At 46.6% G+C, this 13,997-nt stretch overlaps 4 protein-coding genes across 4 annotated transcripts in view; 1 reads left to right on the forward strand and 3 right to left on the reverse strand.

Annotated features, from left to right (window-relative positions):
• Positions 1-951: 951 nt before the first annotated feature.
• PAAG_05219 (hypothetical protein) lies at positions 952-2,261 on the reverse strand (the record flags this gene model as incomplete). The annotated part of the gene is made up of 2 exons (XM_015845504.1): positions 952-1,093; positions 2,167-2,261. The coding sequence occupies 2 exons, from the start codon at positions 2,259-2,261 to the stop codon at positions 952-954; spliced, it is 237 nt and encodes a 78-aa protein (XP_015699730.1).
• A 4,191-nt stretch (positions 2,262-6,452) lies between these two features.
• Positions 6,453-7,022, forward strand: PAAG_05222 (hypothetical protein; the record flags this gene model as incomplete). Its single annotated transcript, XM_002793040.2, has 1 exon — positions 6,453-7,022. One exon carries the CDS (start codon positions 6,453-6,455, stop codon positions 7,020-7,022), a length of 570 nt encoding a protein of 189 aa, XP_002793086.1.
• Positions 7,023-10,942: 3,920 nt separating this feature from the next.
• On the reverse strand, positions 10,943-13,069 carry PAAG_05224 (hypothetical protein; the record flags this gene model as incomplete). The annotated part of the gene is made up of 5 exons (XM_015845505.1): positions 10,943-11,186; positions 11,243-11,313; positions 11,376-11,540; positions 12,710-12,739; positions 12,845-13,069. 5 exons carry the CDS (start codon positions 13,067-13,069, stop codon positions 10,943-10,945), a joined length of 735 nt encoding a protein of 244 aa, XP_015699731.1.
• An 821-nt stretch (positions 13,070-13,890) lies between these two features.
• PAAG_05225 (hypothetical protein) overlaps positions 13,891-13,997 on the reverse strand; it is a gene marked incomplete at both ends in the record, with an annotated part of 1,017 nt that continues 910 nt past the window's right edge. The window contains one exon of the mRNA XM_015845506.1: positions 13,891-13,948. Within this exon, the coding sequence (XP_015699732.1) occupies positions 13,891-13,948 (58 nt within the window). The remainder of the gene's footprint in view (positions 13,949-13,997) is intronic.

Consider the following 13,997-nt stretch of genomic DNA (forward strand, 5'->3'; position numbering starts at 1 on the left):
CCCCCAAATTCCCATTCTGAGTTCAGGGATAATCCTCTACAGACTCCAGAAACTCCTCCCATCTTCAGGCATCGCGTGGGGTGGACATCCAGCATAATGGACCATAATGCTGGATACGATTCCCACGAAGCCACATTCGGGAGGCACCCATGGACACTTCTCGTGCCAGCCTTGTGATGCACCCATGAAAGCGGACCTCTTAACGATTCAAACTCTTGCAATCCCATCCCATGATGCAAGATTCCCGAAGATAGAGTCATTTCTTGTTCTCCATCCACAGAAGCTCACCTCGAGCATACCATGAAGCTGCCCGTGGGGGTCATTTGTCACATACATAGTGGTGGTTGAGATGTACATATCCATGTCGATTGGTATCTCAAGGGTTAGCGGGGTCATTTTCCTAATTATTGATGGACATGGGAGAACAGACAATGAATAATAGGGGCTTCTGAAGTGTTTTGACCTACACATTTTAGCTAGGCCATGCGGAAGTGCTGAACCCCTGCTTTCCGGCGGGACGGCGCGTTCCAGGTCGGTGGTTAGCGGGTTATCCTTTGTTAGTGTGCTACCGAATATCTGCGGAGCAAGTGGAGTCTAGTGAATAATAAGTTGAAATCGAGTTTTGACGGGGATCTGCTGCATATATTCGTGCTTATGCCGAGGAAGTTGTATGCGGTTGGATCTACGGATTGTTGCGATTGTTGGAATTATTGATAGATTATTGGGGCATTTTCGATTAGGCGAATTGAAGATAATGTGATGGTTATTTACGTGGCTGACCATCGGATTGAAGTTCAAGCCTGAAGGCTGGGGTTGAGGGATATCTCACATCCTCACATCTCACATCTCACATTTGATATCTGACAGATCCTTCCGCAGTTCAGGGCTAAGTTATATTCCCAAGTTCCAACGTAAAAGTTGAGACCGTGTACAACCAGAAACCTGGGAAAATTAGATCAGACATGGTCTTGCCGGCGTCAAGCCCCTGTCCTTAGTTCCTTCAAGTGTCTTTGGAGGACGCAGGAGGACGCGCAGTTCAGACACCCTATCCCCCTTCCCCGTTCCCCGTTCCCCATATCCCACACCCAAAGCCCTGGGTTCCTTAGCCTGGTCAGCAGGTTTTAGACTAACCTTTTCTCGTTTTCTCATTCATACGTGTTGTGACACTGAGTTCGTCGTAACTTCATGGTTCTCCAACAACCCTAACGGCCTTGTTAACTCCGGAAAACGAAGGGACTCTAAAGAGGGCAGAGCATGAAAGGCAAAAGGGCTAAGCAGAATAGGAATACGAAGCATGTAAACTCTGAGATCAACAGGCTCAGCTAATGAAGATCATAGGTGACGAGGAATCAACAGGTCCCAGGTAAACAATAGCTCTGTCGAGCAGTGGGGTCCCCCTACGTTTTTTCTATGGAACCTATCCGGCTATCACCTGCTTGATTTTCTACATGTTGAAGATTTTTTTTCAAGGGGTTTCCTTGATGACGGGAAGTGGCTGCGACTTGGGATCTTCTTAGCCCAATTTAGTAAATGGAGTATTCTCTCTTTTCTTCTTTCTTCTGCTTTCTTCGTTAGTTACCCTGCCGTGCCGTGTGGAGTAACAAGTTTGAGGAGTTTTAAGGTTGGGATGTTGCAGCTCTCACCCCCTGAACCGTAGGATAATTTCAAGGTTGTGGGCGCTAGTTGCTGGGATAGGCAGCATAGTGCCATAGTCTGACCCCAATCGACCAGGGAATGGCTTCCGGTTGGTTGGGAATGAGGATAGGAGGGAGATAGCTTATTTACCTATTCAGGCCTAAATCAAGACTTCCAGTAGGCTAAATTGCAAGGGAGAGATTTTAGTATGTTATTTTAGCACTGTTAATTAGCAGGCCCGAGAACTTGGGAAACAGGGTGTTTAGGACACTGCATGTGTATGCAATTGCGTCTTCTAGACTACAGATGGTCTGGGGGGTGGATCTGGGACTCTTGGGGACAATGGATGATGATAGTGCGGGACAAGGACGTCCATGTAGCAGTTTGAGAGTGTGAAGGCGTGAGGGAACTCAGAAGTAGTTTGTTTGAGGGAGACTGAGAGGGGGGTCTGAGAGTCTGATCTTCAGATGCTGTTGGACTGAGGACTCCCAGACAGAGAGACGGGAACCCTCCAGTCTAGAGAAAACTTACGCGACGATTAGCCGGGGCCAGGCGGATTTTGCAGAGAAGACCGCGGTGAAATGCGGGTAAACTCGATCAACGGGGACACCTCGAGATTCGTCCATCACAGCTGTTCATTTCCTGGGTTCCCTGAATGGCGGTTGCATTCCAAGAATAATAATGTGTGCCTGAGAATGTCGTCCACATTCCTCGGCTCCTTACTCCGTCCTGTTTTGCAAACCATCATCGGTGAGCTAAGTATAAAGGTGTATATTATCAAGGTATACAACAGGTACATATCCTTCACCCCTCCCCCTTTTTCCTTGTTTACCCCTGCCCACAAAGGTCACTGGCAGCAGCCATCGAATCCGTAGTTAGCCTCGGCTGAGATGCAGAGCGACAAACCTGGGCTTCTGGGCCCAGGATCCCGGCCAACCCCCCTTGGCGGTAGTATGCATGCAGCGTTCATCCGCACGCTGAGAGTTTCTCCTCGCTCTGTCTTCTGATTGGGCTTACTCGCCCGCGGTCTCCCTTCTAGAACTCGGCTAGAATAATACGGAAGAATACGGGATTAATATGTATACGATATACGGACCAAGACAAATTATCTCAGGGACTGGTAACGGCTATTCCACTGCGGCGTAACCGAGTGAATCTCGGCTTTTTCGGCTCGACTCACTCTACTTCAACAAACATTGATGGATGGGATATGGGGTAATGTGGTGTAGTTGTTTTCTAAGTTATTCCTGAACCACGCCTTACCACACTTTGTAAGAGCTCTTGAAGGATATACATACGCACATACATGTATATATACACATGGACACGGACACACAAAACACTGACCTCTTAGCCCAGGCAAAAGTCGTCTATCTTATGAGTCCATCTGCAGAGCGCAAGCACCCCTTTCCCGTGTTTGTGTGCTCTGTACGGCAGCTGTACGTGTATTTTACCACTTCAGTTGTGATCTTGCACGCTCTACTCTTCTAACCTCAGTCCGGTTTGTCGTTTGTCGGGGAAAAGGAAAGGAACACGCGCTAAGAACAATTTAGAAGCGAGTTAATCCCCACTATTTTTGCCTCCAAGTGGGTAAGATCCGTACGCTTGGGGCTCAAGTTCCCCCCGAGGAGGCGAAGCCTGAAGGAAATTGAGGATGCCCCAGTTCGTCGATACTAACGAAAAGTCGTGGTTGCTTTTTGGTGTGTTTTGGTACGCTTTAGTTCGCTTTGGTGTTTTCTGGTGCAGATGCGCCAGCTTTCTGGCGGAGTTCTCTATGTGTCTCGACTCGACACTCGACAGTGTGTGGTGGTGATGGCCCCCTTCAGGAGGCTTTTTAAACCTCTTGCGGCTTCAAACTAGGAACCTTACACGATGGAGCCGGACGGGACCTTGAGTTTTACAAGCTCCGTTGACCTGGTATCTACACCCGCTCACTACTGGCTGAGGCATCTTGACTCGTGCCTGTTCCGAGGCTAAAGTTCTAAGGGGAGTCTTCACGGAGAGGATGAATCATCATCAGAATGCGTATCTCGGGACCAGCAACGGAAGGAGTTCAGCGAGTCAAAGGTGGGAAACAGATATAAGTGACAGGTGGGCCGCTTGGAGGACAGAACCGTTGGATGGTTATTTTATTGTCCACTTCTTATACTATTTCTATATATATCATCCGGCAATAATCATCATACCAACATCCCGAAGTTCGAAGTTATATTAATGTCACACATCAAGGAACGAAGACGGATAGAAACATTTTCAACAATCAACCCGAAACGACCAGTCCGAGTCCGTTCCCTAATGAGCCTTCGAATCAAGAACCATCACTTTAGCTCACAAACAATCGTCTCGTTCTTCCCCACGTTCCAGGTGGTGATTTATCATCTTCCTATCCTAGTCGCTGGCAGGTCACAGAATCTCGTTGCTTTTTCCGGTCTTCTTCTGCCGCTCAACCGCTCAACCACGAAGCGTGGGGGTGGTCGAATACGGACTCGACGGAGGGGAAACAAAACACTGGAAAAATCAAAGACCTGAAGAGGTCCCCTGCCTGCAAAAACGAATCGGAGACTCGTACAATTTGGCTTTTTTTGTCTTGTTGATATTTAATTCCAACTTGATACAGCACATGAACGACGTAAATCTGCAACCGAAAGACCAACCCCGACCCGCTGGCTGCAGATATATTTCTCTGTTTTCAAATTGTTTGCCAGATCGACTATTTTTTGCGGCTTGTGATTTCTCGGCTTTTATTTTGATTTATATTTTTATATTTTTATTTTTATTTTTTTAAATTTACCCTAGACGCGCCACATTTACGGTTACGAAGAGGTAATCCTATCCTGAACGGAGACCACGCCAATAGAACCGACCGTCTCCATCTCCGCGAAGGAATATACTGTGCAGTTCCCACAAAAGGGCAACACAACTTCACATCTTATATATTAACCAAACTCACTCTCGACTCTGGATCCTCCTGCCTCCTTCCTCTGCTATTGTGGTTGATTGTTTATCGCCCGCAGAGAAAGAAGAACTGAGATACAGAACATCCAACCCAAATTTTATCCCGGACTGCATATCAACAAACACAACCATAAAATAAGATCCCCGATCCAAGACCCCGGCGGCAACAGCAAGAAAGAACAAGAAGAAGAAGAAAAGAAAAGAAAAAAGAAAGAAAAAAAGAAAAGAAAAAAAAAAAAAACCTGTCACAATCACATCTTCGACGACAAACACGCGTCTGTCTAGAACAGTTTTATTTCTTTTATCTCTTTTTGATTTTTTTTCCAGTTTCGAGACTTGTCGATCTGTCTGATTATTTATCCATTTTTTTCACATCCTGCCCGAAACTAAAATCTCTCGAATCGCAGCAGCTCTTGTCCGCCAACCCAACCCCAAGACCTGCCTTGCCAATAAAATAATATTCTCCCAACGCCCGATCCCCAAGCTTTAGCTGAACTGCACCAACTTATCCCCCCACAGACAAGCTGCAAATCTCCAGTCGCAGGTCTCCCGCGGCTACCCACGTAAAAATTCGCACCGTAATCTGGCCGTAGTTGGCAGTCCTGCCAGGTGAGGTGTTTTGTCTAGAAGGGGGCACCACTACAGATTACAGGTTCATGTGCAGGACATCCATCTTGTTATTGCTAAGAGTGCGTGTCTACGGCAAAGCATCGAGTCGCTCCTCTGCATTTTTGTCACCGCAAAATCACCAGCACTCTCATCGAACGTAGCCCACATTGTGATTTCTTCCAGTGTAACTTGGAAGGGGTCTGAGTCACTTGCGACAAGACAGCTGAGGCTTATACCCTCCCTATATGAGTAATAATTCGCAACGAATTATTACATTTATCCCAACCCTGTGGCATCTGATAGCGAGCCATCCACGGGAGAGATATCAGATATCTCGCGATCCTGCATTTCGATTTGTGTGTTGCACCCGTGACGCTCTCCAGCTAATCAAACAAACAAGACACGAGAACTTCGAGTCTTCCTATTTTCTGCTTCACCGTCCTTCTGACCGGGGACTGCAAACCTTGTTTGTGAGCGAATAGGAACAGCCACATCCTGGTTGTCCAGTGAAGTTAGCAAAGCCCTGTGCCGCCTAATTTCGGTTTGCAACGCCAGCCAGCACCAGCAACTAGCCGTGGGACCCCGGCTTCCCCCCAAAGCCCACCGTCCAACCGCTAATCACTTCCTGAGTCAGGTTGTAATTTGCCTGACCGTCAGCGGACCGTTCCATGGAAGCGTGCTGGGGTACCTCACTGCAATCGACGCCTCCCAGATCTTATCCGCGAAATTAACATCCCTCACCCACCCTGGTCGTCCCCCTTGACTCTTTACTTAAGGTTTCCACCAAGGAAAAAGCAAAATCAAACCAAAAAGAGCAAAGGAAGAAAGAAAGAAAAAGCAAAATCAGCCAACCGGACTAAAGAGCTGTCATATTTTTAAACTCTTGTCTCTTATTTATCCCGCTGCAACGGTTTTTTTGTTTGTTATTTGCCTGTTGCCGTCCAAATAAGGTTTATATATCAATACAGCATTCCCGCCCGTTTGGGTTGATTGTCTCGATCGCCTCAATTTGCACCCTGAATATACTGAATAGCCCCCTTTTTGCACAGACTCCCCAGGTTTTATATAAACCTTCCCCCAGACTGTTCATTTATCCACATCTTCATAACCTCTCCTTTCTGTATACCGCCAACATCCACACATACAAGCAAAATCTTCTTATAGCAGAAGTCATCTCATCTTCTCCTCACTACTACAGCAATAATCTTTTCTATGAACATCGATACAAACCACACACTTCCCCCATCAGCAAAATGCGGTACGGATTCGGCTTCAACAAGAGCACACTCTCCTCGCCATCTACCTCACCTTCCTCTCTTCCTCCACCACCCCCTCCACCTTCTCCCAACGACTCTCTCCTCGACATTGCTCCTCGCAAAACCTCCTTCTCCATGACGTTGGGTGGAAACACTTCATGTGCTTTTCCCTCTTGGCCCAACCGGTCCTCGCTCTTTTCTGATTCTGACTCCTGCGCCAGTGCCTACCTGTCAGACGAGGATCTCTTTCTACTGCCATCTTCGTCATCTGGATCCGAGTCAGCCCTGGAGGATGAATCTGTTTCGTACCAGCCAGTATTTGCAGCAGAGTTGACGACGGAGGAGCAAATTAGCATGATCAACGGGGCAGCAGAAGTAGAGGAGCGACGACGACAGTATTTAGCCAACGCTCATGCACAACTTCGCGCACAACAAGCACAACGAGCCGCCCGAATACTTGCTGCTGAGCAATCGGGCGGAAAGCGAAGAAAGCGACGCGCGGTTACCGAGAAGAAGGGGAGAACAGTATCCTCGTCTTCGCCATCTCCAAAGTCCTCTTCTAGTTGAGTGTGTGGGATGTGCACTATTTTCTTTCACACGCATCTATTTTTTTTACATCTTTTACGCCGCCAACAAAATACACCAGACCCACACATAACACACATACACACATTGAACTCAAAGCAGTGCTTTGGGTTTCTCCCCAATTCCTTTTCGCCAGGGCGACATGCGATAAAGATAAAGAAGGGTTCCGCACAGCCCAGCAAGAGAATTTCTCGGGCTGAGTTGCGAGCGAAGGGCTTTGACGCATTAATCTGAGCACTCAAGCTCAAGACTAGCCCGACACGACCCCGATTTCCTTGGACTGACGAAATCATTCTGTGCCTCTTACATGCTGTTCACCGCCTATTTGGATGTTATTCACATATTATGCCAACAACTTCACGTGACGTGATGTGACAACACTAAAGAGAAAACGGGTTTTTTTTTTTTTTTTTTTTTTTTTTTTTAAAAAAAAAAAAAGTTTTTGGTTGTCAGCCAGCTATTGCATTTCTGTTGCAGCTGGGGTACAGCGGTCGGTTGAACGTCCGCAATACGGGGCGCCGGATACGACATTCCGGTTAAACGCTTTTACACCGCTTCATAAAGCCGACAAGGGCAGGTCAGCATGCTGTATGAAGAGCTTTACCTAAATTTCATGTTTTGCGGCGTGGTGTCTCATTTTGGGGTTTGTCATCTGAACACGTTTCTTCGGATTAAAGAAGCAGACAGCAGGACGCAGAGTGGTTGGCTGGTTTGCTGGTTGGCTGGTTGGTTGGTTGGCTGAGCGCGGTGATGGGGTGCGCTTCTCCCTTTGGTGCCCGACCGAGCTGGTTGTTGGGGTGTGGTGGGTGTTGGATGGATTTCTGCCTGTCGGAACCCCACGCCCTGTTCTTCCTCACCGCCTCTTGATGCAGAGTTGTTGTCGTCTTACCTGTATCTGCCTCGTTTGCTTGCTATATGGAATAAGGTACTCCATATGTACTGCTGGGCATAGTTACCTCACCAGGCTGCTATTTTGATTCATCTCTCACCCTTTTCACCCTCCCTTTACCTGCGTGGGTTCTGGAGTGTTTTGTTGTTTCTTCGTCTCTTTTGGTCTCTTTGCACGATGTTACCCATTGGCATTTTGGTTTGATGGTTTTTTTTTTTTTTTTTTTTTTTTTTTTATTATTATTAATAATCCAGCACACAGCAAAGCATAACATCACAGGGTTCGGGAAAGCACCCATCTTGTTTCTTGTCCTTATTCCATCAGCGCCTCATTTTCTATTATTCTCGGTTATCTTGCATTATACCCTCACCAGTTTTGGCAGCGTTTTCTGTATTCTGTTTCTTTGTCTTTTACATTTCCCCCCTTTACTAATCATTCTTACTATTGCTTAATTCTTGTTTAGGTTCTCTGATACCGCAGCTGCGCTGGCGAAATCAATTAATAATGGCCTGTTTAGTTATTTTTTATTTCTATTTCTTTTCTTTTCTTTTTTCAAGATTTTTTTTTCTTAAGTATGCCCACCTCTCTTGGATCTGTTAGATCATCTCTCGTTTGAGGCTCCGCAAAGGGCTGAGGGAGATCATCTGGAGTCATCTTTTGTCTTTTTCCTTATCCTTGCTTGGGATTACATTTTGGGATTGCAAGGTTGCATTACTGCATCGCATTTTGCAGTGGTCATATATTATTTGCAATGGTTATACGTACATAACTTCGTACGTACGGGTTAATTTAGCTAGAACCTAGTTAGTAATTTAGTTTAGTAGGATCGTTAGGTAGCCTATCTATTTATATCTGTTATCAGAATACAATTCAAAATCATCCACATACTACAAATGAAAAAGTCTTCTCTTGTCTTCTTGGTTTTGGTTCTGAATTTCCTTTCCGCGTCAGCAGTAGTTCCAATGGTCGGTGGCTTATTTCTTGCGTTCACTGTTCGGGCGCAATGGGGTCGGGATTTGGAATCAGCGGGTTTGCCCGGGGAAAGGGTGGTGGGGAGGAGGGGCGCGTTTAGGGGTTTTGGGCAATTGGTGCTTGGGGTTTAAGATCTGAGCCACGGAATGTGGGGATTGTAGGATTCTGGGACTTGGGATTTGGAAATGTTATGGCCGGGGGAAATATGGATACACCCTCTATGGAATCTGGTCGTTAATGGATATTTCCAGACAGGAAGAACTGCGCCGGTGGAGGAATATGGAAACGACGTAATTCTTGGTGATTTTTCTTTTTCCTACCCCGTTCCTAGATACCTAGGTAGGTAGTTATCCCGGGGATTGCCGACTTAATTTTTGCAAGTCTGTAGTTGGGTAATATGGGAGATGCCCGTGGACACTGGGATTGGGTATGTCATGCGGTTGTGTGTGTGTGTGTGTGTGTGTGTGTGTTGAAGGTTACGTCGGTATAGGCAGAGGGGGGGATAGGTGGAGCTTGTCAGAGCCGGAGTTCCTAACAGTGGATGAAATGTGTGAATCGGGGCTGATAGATATAAGGCTGATGCCTCTGATTGTTCAGCCATGCCATGCGGACGCTGTATCAGGTTACTAAATGGGGGGAATAATAGTAATAGGGGGGGGGGGGTAATATTCAGCATATCTTGGGGGAGGGCTGTGTCAGATGCAGTCATTTCTCTCAACAGCTGCCCAACATGATGCCTGTTTTACAACGCGTATATATCTTGATTTGTTGTTTGGTTTTTGTATTTGGAATTTTCTTTGATGTAGTTATGTATTGTACGTAGTTAAAAGGAAGGAGGGCGTCTGGTGTGGACTTCAGTGTATATACACTTGCATGCGTTTAATTTGTTGGCGGATGAGAAGGGAATAAGGGGATGAAGACGGAAATGTAGATAGATAGAAGTGAATAGACAACACCATACCACATACATGCATATTATTGATCCATTATTTCACATGTGGGTGTGCCATCATAACGAGGAGACTATCCCACCCCACACTCCAACGCCGCCGTCGCTTCCAGGGGCTGACATTTCATTACACGTCCAGTATCTGCCTTAATTGCGATTTTTTATTTTCGGTCGGTATGGGCGTGTTGTGAGCAATTTGAAAATGACAGTGAGGTTTGCACTGGCACTCCTGCCTATCTGTGCCTGGGTGGGGTGGTAGGTGGTGTTTAATAGTTGTTGAAGCCTAGCAAGCATGATAACTTCACACTCTAGGAAGAGCTATTGAATATCTCCATCCTGCTAGGAAGCGTCGGCTGAAGCCATCTTTATGGTCGTGATATTATTTCCTGTTTTTACGTTACGTTGCGCAGAAAGGAATCGAAAGGACTAAAAGAGAGGATGAAGTATGGAGAACGCTAAAGGGGTCATACAAATAAATATGTGATAATTCAATTCGCAACTTCAGGTTTAAATCACAATTTAGTCACAGAAAATCAAGAAACTAGGGGTGGAAAAAACATCACAGGAAAATAAGATATGAAACAACACGAAACCCAGCCCAACCCCTCCTCAGAATTCATCCCGAAATTCCCAAATGTAGAAAATGACACCCACATTGAGTTGGTTTAGAAGGGGCTGCCACTCGCTGCCACGAAACACGCTGCCTTTGGTGTTCCACAAATTTGAGTTAAATAAAAGGAGGAGAAAAGAGTCTTGCGGAGACAATCCGATACCCAGCAGAAAGGCAATAATAATCGCAATTTCAAAGGGTCGACAAGAGATCGATATTTGGTATCTGGTTACTTATGACGACTGGCGTGCTAGAGCCCGTATGAACCGTAATCTCGAATATGTCCGATTTGTGGAACGCACCACCAAGACGTAAGGATGGCAATAAAGAATAAATGGAGACGCGGTTAAAATTACAAACAAATGGCTACACAAGGAATTTTGCACTTTTCCCTTCGAAGCCCTATCCAGCGAGATCGTTTCGGTATGACCAGTTTACTGCGATATTTTATTAGCTGGATGTATATGAAAAGCAGCCATTTATCAACATACAGAAATCTCATCCATTCCCAAATCTTCGCCACCGGCCGCGGCTGGCTGTGCGGTTCCATTAATCGCAGCGGGGGCTGCATTGTTGGCAGGGAAATAATCTTCCATCTCAGCATCGAGTTCCGCAACAGTCTTGGGCTTTGGGCGTCCAGCATTCCGTCCACGACGAGGACGTCCACGCTTCGAAGCCGCGCTGCCCTTCGTCGCTGAGACAGGTTTGGGCTGGGGTTTTGGTTGACTATTACTTTTGTTAGTTGGCAAATGGAAACAATGGGTTTACAGTTAACAACTTACGCGACACGCTCTGTAAGCGGCTTCACAGCAGGGACAGTGGGAGCACGAGAAGCATCAAGAACGACCTCAATCTATCCAAGTAACGTTAGCATGCGCGTATATTAGATCTCTATTGAGTTCTTTTATTCCGTACCTTGATTGGTCGTTTGTCGATAAGAAGTCCATTCAGCTCCTTTGCTGCTTTTGCTGCGGTGTCGGGGCGAACGAAGGTAATGGCGGCAATGCCGCGACTAGTGCCGTTCTGGTTGTAGGTGAGCATGACCTTCTTCACAGGTCCAGCAGATTTGTGGAAATATTCCTAATATGACGTTAAAAACCCATTAGTATTTAAATTTGCGGCATTAGACGATGAGTTGTATGCATGACCGAAATTTGAAGAACGGAAAATTGAAACCGCCCCATTAAACCCGCCATTAGCGATGTCAAGGTGAAACGGATCAGCGAGCACAGAGAGTGACAACACAGGGTTAGTAGTCAGTATCGGGTCCCAATTCGACAGTAGTGGCTCGTGCACGGGTGATGTGTTAGATTACCGCTGTAATCCCCCTGTCACCAAACTTCACACCGCAATCCGGCCAGAGCACGTTCCACGCCGTCCCAAAGAAAACCGAACCAAAACGAAAGCACTGATTCCCCAATCAAACATATCAAGCCCCCCTTTATTCAGCAACACTGTCTAAACAGGGTTCCGTAAGACAAGATATGGGGGCCACCGCTGCCCGTCAAGCAACAAATCTATTGGGCAGAAGCAAGCAAGACAACAGTGAATCGCGTGCGTGATAAGAATAGGCTTCTTTAAATGCCTTTTCCATGGTTGTGCACAGGTTGCAGTTTGTCAACAGGATCAACAGGACAAGCCATGTAGGGTATGGCGGGCAATACTGTGATGATATGCCAGAACCATAAGCGAGGAGCAAGGCATGGATATTCTGGGCGCCCTCAATCGACGCATGTTTTTCCCAAGAGAACTGTGTCTCTGGTTGCAGGCGGAATATATCGAGATGAGCGGTAGCTAGACTGTTTGTGCTGTGTTGCTCAATCACTTCTGCGCTCGCTGATTACCATCCCCTCCAAGAAGATATATATCAACGCGTTCCACAGTTACGTGTATACAATTGGATCTCTCCCAAGCCAACCTTCATAACACAGTCTGCGTCCTGTTGTCTACGTGTAGCTCCCAGAGATGGCAGACAGACACGCTAGACACAGGAGAAGCGCGATGATGACGATGATGACAGGGCTTAGCTTGCTACGCTTTGCATCAGGCCAATGAGGGGGCGAGCAAAAGCTGCGAGAGTGCCATCTGTCGTGCATGTTGCAAAATAACAACAGAGGTATGCATGCCACGAAACAGGCAGAATGCGATATGGGAAAAAAAAGGTATGACGAGTTCGTTCGTGCATCGAAGCATGTATCTCAAACGGAGACGGCGATGGAAACCCAGAAAGATGCCCTCTATCAACATACCTTGATATTCGCTTCATTGACATCGGAGGGCTGGCACAAGTTAGTATATGGTTGTTTTTGCTTTTATAGTTATTCATGCTAACGATGATGATGACTGTGATACTGTTGTTATATAAAGGAAAAATAGAAACTTACCAAGCCGCTCACGATAATCTTGCTCTCACCCAGACCTAGAGCTGGCCCGGTGGGGATAGACTTGGAGGATGATTTCGCATGCCTTGTGGATTTTCTGACCCCACCTACGGGAGCAGCGTGCGCAGGCCTCGAGGACCTAGAGTCGCGACGACGCTGGGAGCCACGACGGCCAGCACGCCTGGAGCTGAGGATGTCGTCAAGAGACTTGTCAAGCTTGTCGGCCATGACGGTTGACTTTGGGAAGAAACACTGAAGAGATGAGACTACGGGTAGAGAATGGTGCTTGTGTGTTTGTCTCTAATCACAGCAGCGCAAGGTCCCTCGGATATTAGATGGATGATGGGAGAGTTGATATGGCAGTGGTTGGCGGTTAAAGATGAGGAAGATGGGATGGAGCCTGATGGCGAGTGAAGAGACAGAAGTGACGCGAAGAGGCAGAAACAGCAGAGGGGTGGCAGTGACACAGCGACTGAGTGAAGGTAACTAGAAGATAAGGAATCCAATTCACTGATTGTGAAGATGAGTCTTGGTTACGGGAGGGAGTTGGAGTGGGAGGAGCGGATGGGGTAGAGAAATCGAGGATGAGGTTTGTGGATGAGATTTTGTGTGATGTTGGAATGAACAAGACTGCTCTATCCCGAGGAGGGGAAAGCCCCGGAAAACAAAGACGCGGATGACTAAGTGGGATGGACGCTAGGCTACTATAGGACTAGTGCGTTACCTATTCAGTATTAGTGCCGTCGTCGGGATTTTCCTGGTTAGTTAACTTAACTATCAGGTTATTCCTAATTAAGCAAGGGATCAAGCCAGATCTACCATTAGTAACTAAGTATGGGACAGCAGATTCATTCACAAACGAACGTACCGGGATGTAAATTACCCCACACACGTGCATCATGCTATTCAAAGTAGATATGCGTAAATTACGGATTTAAAGTATCATCTATCCATTTCCTCAGCGATGAAAAGGAAAAACGGTCTTATACCAGAATAACAAAATCCCAAATTTCCTCCTTTCCCTAAAACGCCGTTTTGACAAATGGGAATTACAAAGTAAAATCAAAAAGGACAACCGCGAAAATCCACGACTTCCTACGGAAAGTGCTAAAGCTGAATACGATGAAAGAGATTCTGGGGGGGGGGGGGGGGGGGG

This window comes from Paracoccidioides lutzii (genome assembly GCF_000150705.2).
Source record: "Paracoccidioides lutzii Pb01 unplaced genomic scaffold supercont2.13, whole genome shotgun sequence".
Taxonomy (NCBI): Eukaryota; Fungi; Ascomycota; class Eurotiomycetes; order Onygenales; family Ajellomycetaceae; genus Paracoccidioides; species Paracoccidioides lutzii.